The sequence below is a fragment of the Ptychodera flava genome, chromosome 9, assembly GCF_041260155.1.
Source record: "Ptychodera flava strain L36383 chromosome 9, AS_Pfla_20210202, whole genome shotgun sequence".
Taxonomy (NCBI): Eukaryota; Metazoa; Hemichordata; class Enteropneusta; family Ptychoderidae; genus Ptychodera; species Ptychodera flava.
The window spans coordinates 45,240,408-45,252,971 of NC_091936.1; the positions used below are offsets into that span (position 1 = coordinate 45,240,408).

A 12,564-nucleotide genomic window follows, 5' to 3' on the forward strand; every position below is an offset into this window, starting at 1 on the left:
TGACATTGAGTTAGCCTCAGTGTTATACCAATGTTCACATCAATCTTCACAAGAAAAGATGTCAGGTAATTCAAGTTATAATGTAGTCTCTTTTGTAATTCTTTACATTTGGTGACCAGTAATTAAACAATTTTTGAAAAGGCATCAAAATTTCTGTTGCAAGTTTCCTGAACGTGATGAAGCTTCAAAAGCTCCTCATAGTGCAAAATCTGGTCACACAGGCTCCCACTCAATGATGTTGAATTATGTATTTAACACATCTCACACACACAACAACACATTTTATGATTGTTTTATAAATAAATACAAAAGTTTCACTTGTAGTAAATTTTCAAATGCTAAGACTGTTTTATAAATAAGCCAAGATGTTTTATTGAGGTTGTATATTATCGGCACGCTCTACAACAAGGCTGCGATAGTTTCCAAGTTTCGGTCTTCTCTGAAAAGTTGAAATTTATGACCAAAAGCTGCAGCTGTGAAATAGCATAGTGACAGGGTCAATGGCATGCTGCCCTTCCAAAACACATCGGCTCTTGTATTGAGGTAGGGAAAAATTGTGTGGAATGTCTACGGCTATTCTGTGAGGTGAGGCAATGTTGGGTGTGTGCAGAATTCTGATTTCTGTCTGAAGTAATGTAAACTTTGCTTGTAATTTGGTTTACGTGATATACAGTAAGTCACGATAAAATGGTTGAGTACTCTTGGAAAGTGATTTACAAGTTGCCACACACACTCTCATTGTCAGTCAAACCGCTGACATTTATGGCCTGTTGAGTGTTGGACACTACAGTGCAATTCGCACAAGAGTTAAGCCAGGAGATTATTGCAATCAAGGATATGAATGTTCAGCTTCAAAATATTAGCCAATCAACAAACAGGTACAAAAGTATGCAAATTATCAGATTAAAACTTTTAGCCAATCAATGAGTTGCAAACAGCATGTAACCTTTTGCAAAAATGCACCTTTCACACAAGATGGAATATTTCGGCTTATGTTAAAAGTATCTGACCATGAAGCGGTGAACCAATTTCATCTGAACTGCTTATATCTTATTGTTTTTCTGGCATATGGACCATGATGATAACTTTGGATTTCTGAAATCTAGGTACATATTACACTAGCTGTGATAATGCATCATAGCCATCTATACAGTTTGTACTGCCATGCTAAACACATCATGCTTTCTCTGTATCTAAGGGCAAACTACACGACAAACAGTAATTTCCTGTAAATCTTGTTTAGCTGGCGTCATGATTTGGCTTTTGCAGTTGTTCTGAGTAAGAATAGATAGAAAGACTTCACATGTACACAAACATTTAAAGTCACTGAACAAGAGGACTGTACCTTGTGAACAGTTTCCCGTGTGAGAGTTCAGTCCAAATTTGATGAAGATGGTATGTTATAGGAATTTGATTGAGCAAACTCTTCACACGCTAACGACACCAATGTCTATGATATATCATTGAGAGTGATACAGGCTAGTGATTTAGACACAGGGTGCGGTCTCATACTTACAAAGTGTTTGACGACTTTAGGAGAGAAACCAAGTCTTGTAATTCATTTGATGTGTACTCATTGTTTTTCTTCAATCTTTATTTATTGACAGTTATAAACCAAAGATCTTGGCACTCTTGGTGTGAGCAGGGTCAGAGAACACACGGCCACCACAGCAAGAGTAAAGCCATAACTCACCTTCAACGTAAACACTGTTGACTGACCCACTTTTGAGGTTGCCGCACTTGTAAGGTAAAGGTTAGGGGCCAAAGTTGCCGTGACGTCAACATCTCTTGTTTCCTGGCAACTAGAGGATAATGGGTGGTCATTAGTACTTGACACATGGCATGAACTTATCACACTTCGGCTTTAGGAGATAGCGCAGACTATAATTAAGCATGGCTAACAGTAATTCATTCCTGATTGTCAGAGTTCTTACTTTCACACGCGTTTCATGGCTCTATTGCCCACCACCCACTAGCTAGCAATATGTCATACTCTATGTAAGTTTTTCAAAACCCAAGGCTTAGTGGTGTAAGTTACAACTGCACAGTATCAATAATAATGTATGGTGCCATCTCCAAATATTTAGTGGCTCTGGTAACTTGTACAAAAAGGACAGGGTACTCCCATAGCCTTTATACATTTTGAGATCTATTGTTACAGAATGTCACTTGAACTAGAAAATGCATACAAGTTTACCAGTATGATACCAGTCTCAAATGAAAGATCGAAAATTACACAAACATCCCAGTGAAATATTAGGTCTAAGAGTCACCTATTTATTTATTACTTTTTGAAGATAAATAAACTCACCAAAATTATTGACTGTGAGAGTGACGTGATGAGTACTGTCACTTGAGAAGTTTTGGCCAACAACTGGTAGAGGGGTTCTGACTGTCTCGTCTCCAAATGTCCATGTGTACATAAGATCAGTACGCGTTGGAATTTCACCTGTATAAACATGACAATGAAAAAATGTTACAAAGTTTGCAAGATTCATTGAGCACACAGCATATTTGGAGTATACTTTGCTCAGGATGGTGTCATGTGTACTTTGTCCGTAATCAAATATTATATTCCAAAAGAAAAATTTCTTTCCTTGTCGGACAAAAAAAACATTGACTTGCTTGTAATCTGAGCAAGTGTATGAATTTCTACGTATATTGCATCACAGAAATATGAAATGTAATTGTTCAGAGTTACTTCAAATGAATGCACAAATGATTCAAATGCACAGCAAAGTTGTGACACTTTCATAAGCGAATTGATAAGACCAAACATTACTTGGAAATGTGAAAGATTGATTTACTTTGGCAAAAATGCAATTTCTGACTATAGATCTACTATTGTCATAGTTTGGTATATTGAGTGTATGGCTCAAAGACTTTAATCTGGTCAATCAACTTACCATCCACTATGGCAACAAGAACAGTCTCTTCATAGGGTACCACTTCTCCTGGAATATCTATGGAAACTGTCCCAATATCCTCTTGCACCAGGACGTTAATTGTACTTGATTCTACAGAAATGTTATTGTATGCATACACTGTGACACTGTGCACACCTGAAGTATTGAAAATGTACCTGACTGTGTACAAGCTGTCACTGTTTAAGAATCCCTGCGCTGACATGCGTCCATTTCCAATGTCTATGTCGTACATGACATCGGTTCCTTCAGAAACAGAGACAATGATTTCTGTAGAATTGCCTAGTTTCGTGGCCTCTCCACCTCGCAGCAGCAGTCCTTCAACAGGGTCCTGCACAATGAAATGTTCCTCTACAATTTCCTGTCGAGTGCTGACATAGTTTTGGACTGTCACAACTAAATCATATCGTCCACTTGAAGAATAAGTGTAATTTGCTCTTTCCATGGCTGCGAAACCATCAGCATGTAAAGTTTCTGTTTCAGGTGGGTTGAATTCGTAGCTACCGAAATCCCAAACAAAATGGACATCCGTACCACGTTCCAGTGATGCAATCACCGATACATGATCACCTGTCATGACTACTTCAGGGCCATCAATGTGGACCAGAAACCCATCAATGCCTTCTTCTACTACAACCTCGTAATCAGTGATTGCATAACTAACAAGATTTGAAACATTGACACTGATAGTGTACAGATCAGGTATCAAAAAGGTGTACGTCAAGATATCTTGTGTCAGTTCAACTGAATCTGATACATTCACGGTTACTCCCGTGATTTGCCACTTGTAAAGCATATGTTCAGTGTCGGAGAAGACATCAATCGTAAAGTTAGCTGGTTTATTTATGTCTTGCACAGGGTCACAGATAATCAGTGGTTGTTCGATGGAGTCTTGGACAAAAATTGGCTGAGGTAAATGAGTGTGTTCTGTGTCATCATGATCACTTTGTACTGTAACTGTCACATTGAAATATCCAGACTCAACAAAGACATGGTCGAACATGAGATTCAAATTACAACCAATGCCATAATTTGAAACTACTTGCAGATGGGATGGGTCAAAGGTCATGTCCATGTTGGATCCATCTAAAATGTGCTCATATTGCAGACCGTCACCAAAATCCACATACATGGTGGTGTCTTTGCGGTGAGCTGTCACCATGGTGACAACAAAGCTGACAGTGTCATAATATAACTTGTTGAAGTAAGATTCACCATCCACCAAGCTCAGAGAGACGTTAGATACAGTCTTGTCAACAATAATCTGTGAAAAAAAGGAGTAAAATATCATCAAACATAAATATTCACCTAGTGCAAGATGTGAGGTGTATTAGTATTCATTTATGCAAATTTTATTTAGGAACATTGTTTCGTTATTAATCTTTTTTAATAATTCTTTATCAAAGTAGAATATTCATGTGCATTGCATCTCGCATTGTTTATAAAAATGGCATTAAAAATTAGTCAACTGTTAACTGACTGAATCATGTTTGTAGGAAAGAGCGCCCTCACAGGTCACTTCAGGTAGAACATGTCGCATTCTACCGAGTACAAACTGCAGAAGTAGTTCAGACTGGTACACAATCATCTAGGTATTAACTATCTTCCCTTTTCAAAATCAACTTCATCAAAACATGTTATTTTCCTTTTTTAAATTCTATACATCTTGTACCAATTTGAATTTTTTATGTAGATTTTATGGGTTGAAACAGGTATAATGCTATGAAAAGGAGACTTGCCACAGACACATCTCCAACACTAAAAACCTTTCAATGGTAGAATACAACACCTGTTAAACAAACTTTTATGAGACTTAGCATGAATTACAAAATTCTTTAACCGCTGAATGTTCTATTTATAAAATTTTATTATACACAGCACAATACTGATGCCTCTGGAATTCTATTCATAGGCAAATTATTTTCTTGGTCTTTGATATCGAGTTGACTTGAATCAGCAAAAAAGTTAAGAGTACATTCTTGTGTTCTTATTCTACAAGGCTTATTTACTGTTATATACAGCCAGCTACTGAAGCTACTAAGTACAACTGTTTGTTTGCATAATTTGTGAACAAATTTTTCATCAAAATTAAAATTAAACACTTCTTGGAACAATTGGGTACAATATAAAGTATTATTGTTATTTTGCATTGTAAAGTGGGTTTAGTATCTGCAAATTGCATGTGCATACTGTTGTGACAAATTTCTTTGATTTTTTCAACCATATCCTGTATGAATGTGCCTTGGTGCTCAGTATGTCATTAGACAGAGATTATACATAGACAATTTTTAAGAGGGAATTACCACATCAGGTACCATAAACCATGTTTGCACTTTTACTGGACTTCCAAAAAAAAAGAATGTAATATGTTCAACATTTGCTAGCTTCAGATAAAAGATACCGCCACATCTTTCTCCCCGCTGTGAAGGATCTTTTTTTTTGGAGACGATAATATACACAAAGGATACCTGGGTTGTGTGTGTATATGAGATTCCAAAATGATCTTCAAAATGAGTCCATACAGGGCAGTACACTAGCAAATTATTGTACACATTTGAGAGTGCGAGTATAAGTGCATACTATCTTAACCACTGATTGAGTAAACTGATAAACACAATGATAATACTATACTCAATACTACAACTTTCATAATTGCCATACTTCGTTTAACCTTCGGGTGCTGTACTTTTTCCCACCAAAATTTCAGTACAATATTTTACCAACTTTTATGAATTTTTCTGTAATTTTTTTTATAATTATGGACCAAATGGACATCACATTTCATCGGCTACATTGTTTTATCAACATTTAGGCAAAAATCTGAACAAAAATGAAAAAATTGACTTTGGCGCTCACAGTGTTAACTTTTTGACATTTGTGGATAATTCTACTGCCATTAGTTTGGACCCTGCGTGTATATCCTTTGTCATCTACGGGTACTTCAAAGACTGTATTCTCAAACTTGATGACTTAGCATGCCAATGACATAGCATGTGTATGTAAACACATGAATTTTAAAGGAGCGTCAGAGTCAAGTAGGAACACAGAGGGCTCTTCTGTCATCAAACAATGTAATCCATTTTTCCACCCCCTGTATTCAGCCTATTGCTGATACCTCATACTGATCACAAACATGTCTTTGTAAACATAAACATCTTCGGACTTTCTGGAGACTGGATTCCTTACTTGTATACACACAATGTTGAATGAATGGTATTAAAAGACTTACAACGGGTTTTATTTACATGTACACTGAATTCATTGCCTGAACAGCAACAGGTCTTTTTAACAAGCAATAAAAGGACACCACTTTTATTTCATTATGCCTCTTAAAAAAGTCCAGTTGGCACAATCCATCATTTCCACAAGGTCTCGAAGAATTTAAAATCCTACGAGTACAGTTGATATGAGGATCTTCAATTTTGAATGTATAAGCAAGCAACCTAAAACTGATTGCTGCAGGCGAAACTGTTTGCAAAAACCAAAGTTCAAAACCAATCTGGAAAAGTGAAAAGGTTGAAGTCCCACACTTACTATCAATTTCCAACTTTGCAGAGATTACAAAGTTGGTATTATCAATTTGCAAGCACCATTCATCAATTGCAGAAATTTGGAACAAGACCGCGGTATAAAATGAAAGAAGAGCTGTGATATCCGATGAAGATGGAACGATATCACTGAAACAACCAAATCTGGTATTCTCTTCAAATTTACAAGTGAATGATAAGGCACACTACTGTATTGCTAATTTGCTGACAATCATTCGAACATCAACCGCATCATCTTGCAAGCTTTGTCACAGCTGTCTGAGAAGCTATTAGGTTTTCTGTCTCTGACTCCGGGAGTTTTAACCCTTGTACATTGAATGTTATCCATCTATGTTGGTACAAGCCTTATCAAAGTATCTGAAATCTTAAGTACCACTTCAATTCAATTTAGTTTATTCCAACTGACATTCCGTCAGGATGTTCAATTTGTCAAACAAGGGGATGACAAAGTCATTAGGAAAATATGATTCAGATATTAATCACATTGCGAGACAAAACGGAAATGCATTATAACTTATAAACAGATACGCAAGGACATTTTGATAATCCTAAATTATGTTTGTAACATAATTTTGTAACATAATTTGGGTTTTACAAGCATGAATTCATTTCCTTACAGTGCAGGTGGTACAGTACATTATAAAGCTCAAGAAAATCATTTGAAACATTATGCAAATCATGTCCCCTAATCGGTTGGTTTCCTGCGGTGAATTGTTCACAACTATTCACACTGACATCTGAAAGTCAACCTGCTCCCAAGAATGTGATTATTATTTTGACATTTTGCTCAATGGCAAACTGAGCTGGAGTGGTCAAATTCAACAAACACCTAGCTAAAGATACAGTGAACCAATTCTGGCAGCCCTAACAAAATGAACTGATGAATGGGTGAATCAATTTTGTAAAGTTTTCATTTGATAATAAGGAAAATATAAGAATGGTTTAGTTTATCTAATCCATTATATGAATTTTCCTTTGTTCAATTTAAGCTCTGCATTTTGTTTTCAGGGTTTTCATGAAAACTGTGAACGTTTTCAGGGGGTCATTCCTTTGTGAAAACTAAATGAAATGACAAATTTACACTTCTCAGTCTGAAGGAAAATTTTCATCATTGACCTTGCTTTGGAATTTTATCAACTGGAAACTTGTGTTGTACCCTTTGTACTTTCATGTAATGTTGCAGAGTGAAGCCCTTTCACAGATACAGCTTAAGCAGTTAAGCAATAAAAGTGCCAATGAAAATCTGAACAGAAAAATGCCTTCACTATAAGCACACTTGCTTGTAATGGTGCTTGATGATTCCATTAAACATGATTATGCCTGCTTCTTGTTTCTTTATCTGCCGACAAACATAAAATACATATAGACTGAATGATCTACTGAGTTGTTTCAGAACTGTGCCAGACCTATAAAAGAGATCTGTATGTATGCATGAATGAAATTTCCCGTAACTCTACACCCTCTGGGACGTCATATGAAAATACCATGACACATAACATAACGTCATTGATTAATAAATGTATTCACATCTGGTTTGTCACTCAGATGCCACATTTCCCAATGGAGACAGCTTTCTTCCCCCCAGTGGACCCTGAAAACTTGTCTGAAATTCTAACCGCATATAATCCAGACAACAAATCAACAGAACCAGTAACGCTTTTATGGTTCCCTAGAGAGGTCATCTTTGGGTCATGCAGACAGGGCTTCTGTAAGAACTTTTCCATTTTTATAGCAATGGAAGGGCAAGACCTACACGCTAAATGGTGGTAGCAGAAGTTGGCTCTTTTCAAGTCAACTCATATAACTTGAGATGACAGTCTCAAAAGTACTGGATCATGGAAATTTAAAGAAAGTTCTTCGGAATCCACAAACATCGAGATATTTGTTCATTTCTTACAACATGTTACATCCATACCTATTGTGCTATCTTGGAATTCTTTGCATTCAAACTCTTTTTCGAATCTGTTTAGTATTTCAAACTCGCAATGGAATTACTGACCATTCATCATCCTCTTTCCTAAAAGATGTAACAAATTTCACAACGTGACCTGATCACCCATCGAATTCCATATCAATAGGTCCACAATTACCATTGATTACAAAGGGTTTGGGCCAAACCACATTGGTGAGGGGTAAATCTTCGAATAAATCTACACATCTGGTGATAAACTCTTTCAGGCACAAGATAGAGTTTGAATGACATCATTCAGCTAGTTACATGGTGACTAAATTATTTCAAACGCAGTAAGGTTGTGACTCACTGGAAAATACTTACAACAAGCAGGTAGATGATTCTTATTATCGTAATCAGCATAATATTTTTAGCAAATCATTAACAACTGCACTATTTCAACAGTTTGCAGTGTTCAAATAAACTGACTCTCATAATATGGCATGGAAATCTTCTACAACATCAAACCATGTTGGAGGGAAAGTACTTGCAACAGAGATATTGCCAAAGGTTGCATTAAACCTGGGCTTGGTCAAAGGTTGGTAATTATTGATAGAAATATCAAGACATGTCAGCTTTGACTCTGAGCAGTAAGATAGTTGTTATATGTTTGTAAGAGGGTATTTTTAAATCACTTGTTATTCTTACCAAGTTGTAAAATAATATATCTCATTAAATCTAACAACTTGATATCTAATAAAAACAAGGGGCTACGATACCTACCACATACATCATCCCCTCTATGCTTCCAAGACTATTTGATACTTCTACCCACACGCTGAATAAGCCCATCTCCGAAAATGTATGCGCCTGGAATAACAAAAGTAGAAGAGATATCAACATTATGCATGCAACGGGTTACACACCATACAGCCTCTATTTCTATATTTATTGATCAGTATATCTATATACTAAATGAACTCATATAAAATTACAAACTTTCCCCTGGTAACTAACAACCACATAAAACAGAAATTCTCTTTACCGTTTACTGGATTGAACATTAGGTTGCAAAAATATGTTTTTTAGAGAAATGGAATTCATAGAAAAAATGATGAGTCCAATGACCAAATGAGTATCTCATCAGAAACATGAAACAACATCTTTGTACTTGACTTAAAATGAAACCCGTATCACAAATGGCAATTTCTCAAACAAGCTATAAATGCTGAATCAGCGTTTTCAAGAAAAACTGCACAAAAGTAAAATTTCAAACAAAGCCGGCATAATTAGTTTTTCCGTCACTTCTTGTTTATTTTTTGTTTTTCTTCTTTCATTTCACTTTGTGTCAAACTGTGTGATATAAAAGTGAAATGATAAATGACCTATGTTTTGAAGTTTGGACCGACAGAGTTTTGAATGACCTCGACCAGGGAACGTGATATCCTATCCTTTTATCACAACTGACAAAACTTCACCACAAATGTGCAGAAAAAGGAAAATATTTTGATCTGTTTTACAAACTCTGCAATTGACCCTGTCTGAAGACAGACAATAAAAAGCTGAACTCTTCGTTTCTTTCAAAGATCTACATACAATGCCTCTGGGCTCTTGTTTTGAGCCAAGATTTCTGCATGGTTAGTTCCAGCTTTTTTTCTCACCATAAACTGCACTGGTCGTGTTGGGTTTATCTTTGGAGAGTAATGATGTCAGTGGAAATTGGTAGGGATATCAGGTGTACCGGCCCACCAGCCATGCAAAATTAGAGGGCATCTGATCACAGCGAAGGCCAGGCCTATGACACTATGACATTTATTTTGCAGTGGTATATAGAGATCCATTAATGCTTTCGTAACTCTAAGTTACTGCTAAGAAGACCGCTGCCTAAAGATTTACAAACCCAATTTAGTCAAAGTAGTTAGCCCATCAATTATTTAGAAAGGAATGGGTGTCTAATTTGCCAAATACTTATATCGCATGATCCCGTCAAAGACAACGATTTGCAGAAATTCCTGGCCACTAGTAAAGAATAGACTTTCTGAAAAATTTGGGAATAAAGTGAAGAACATGTAGGGCAAACTGAACAGTTTATGAGTGTACATCAGAACATCCAAATAAGCACACAGATGCAAAATTTTCCTTTCATAAATACTTTTGTACCTTGGAATACTTTGGCAGGAATGACAGGATACTCAATAACTCCAAAAGCAGAAGCCCACATATCACAAAAAGCTCACCAAATGAACAAACTTTGAGACTTTGTTTTGAAACACAGTTCTCCTATTAAGAAGTCTTGTCTCCCAAAGCTGGCAATTAAACTTACCGGTACTTTGTCATCCAAAGATTAAGTTATTACTCACGCTTTCCAAATGATAATTCAAATTTTGAAATTTTGTTCATTTTGAGAATAAAAATCAATCCTTATTAAATGCATAACCCATCCAATGTAATATTTTCATAAGCATTTCTGATGAACACTGTAGGCTTTCACAAGTATTAAGTATTGATCAGGTCTGTACCTTAAATTATTGATTCTTACTTCCTCCACCTGTTCACCCCAGCTTTTGGCTTAAACAGGTCCACATACCATTGGTAACGATAGGTTTTGGCCAAGCTATGATGGTGAAAGGGTAAACACTCACCTGTATATCCTCCATGCAGGCAATCCCTGTACATCCAGTTTTTGTAGATGTGATCTGGTTGCCATCATCGCTGAACTCCCACTTGAAAGTCAAGTTGGCACCAAAGACTACACTAGCCTGGAACTCAATCTCTGTGTCCACAAACCCTGAGACAGTCACTGCATCTTCTGGAATAGCACTATGCTCGGGAATACAGGACGGGATTTTGCCAGACCCTGCCAATCTACCGATTTCAAGGTCCGCTGGTACTGGTGGGATTATGGTGACATTCAGGGATGCTTGGAGGGATGACATTGGGTTACTGGCAACCACATCTGTGTGAAAATTAAGAAAACCATTTATTTCACTATATTTTTCAGTCTCTCTTCATTGTTACTAAGCAACATATTATGACATTTATTGAAAATACGCGTAAGAGACTGTAGACCAGGTCAGTCTTGGAAAAACTAAGTACTCTAAAACTCGTAAATCTTTATGAATCTGTTGAACCTACTTTCAAAATGAGTAGAACGTGCGAAACTTGTAACGCCATGCTCTGGAAAGATGTTTACATTGCAGTTGCGATAAAAGTGGTTAAAATCTAATACTTTGACTATTGAGGCTTTTTCTGACAGGCGGAAGAATATTACTTCAGGTAAGAGTATTCAGTTGAGATGGAGAGCATAATTTTGGTTGATGTTTAACATATTCAACAGAGCAGTCACTTTTGATGTGTGTACATGCACACATTAATTGTTGTACAATCATTAACCTGCTCACCCCAATTCCCTGTAAAGAGGCCCACACTCGCCACTGATAACAATGGAATTGGGCCAAACCATGGTGGTGAAAGGGTTAAACCTGGTTACGATATACATGGCGATAAAGATCACGTGGTCACTTCCATCATTCTAGTTGACAGACTTTGAACACTAAACAGTACATCATCATTCCTTATTACAAAAGAAATGTGTTTTTAGTCTCGTAAAACCAATGGTCCAAAATACCACTTCAGTAATTCCATCTGCTGACAAAAGCCGAAGTAAAAATTCCAAAGTGTGCTGTACTTTCTGACCATCTGCTTTAAGCTGCTGTACTCTTAATGTCAAAGTTTATGTATTACACAGTGACGCAGTGGACTGTTTTTACTGCTCTGATGTCTGTAATTTTGACAGTACATTGTAAACCTTTAACAATTATTACATTGTTCAAACCAAGACTACATGTTCCTCACAAATATTGGTTGCAACATAATCTACAATCTAACCCCTTGTTTCACACTCAAAAATTCATAGTTGTGAGTTCAAAGTGAGGGCTAGATACTAGACCAATTTCTGTAGATATGTGAGCCTTTCATTCTGTAATTAGCCTATATTCATTTCTTGTGCTTGATTCCAATAACCAAACGTCTGCTATTGCAAAGAGATGACTATAATTTATAGTTTAATTATACTTTTGAAATGTACTGATCCCCCTCATATCGATAATTTATTATTATCATGTCAAAAACTTTTGATTAGGCTTTTCATCATCTAAAATGATTACGTTTTTGTTAATTAATTACTATCTTGAAGATGTGA

The 12,564-nt window shown here is 36.4% G+C and overlaps 1 protein-coding gene across 1 annotated transcript in view; it reads right to left on the reverse strand.

Moving 5' to 3' along the window:
• Positions 1-12,564, reverse strand: part of LOC139141334 (polycystin-1-like protein 1) — a 99,245-nt gene that overhangs the window by 47,889 nt on the left and 38,792 nt on the right. The window contains exons 6-10 of the mRNA XM_070710965.1: positions 11,006-11,319; positions 9,147-9,233; positions 2,907-4,188; positions 2,308-2,449; positions 1,694-1,802 (exon numbers count right to left, since the gene is read on the reverse strand). Coding sequence (XP_070567066.1) covers positions 1,694-1,802; positions 2,308-2,449; positions 2,907-4,188; positions 9,147-9,233; positions 11,006-11,319 — 1,934 coding nt within the window. The remainder of the gene's footprint in view (positions 1-1,693; positions 1,803-2,307; positions 2,450-2,906; positions 4,189-9,146; positions 9,234-11,005; positions 11,320-12,564) is intronic.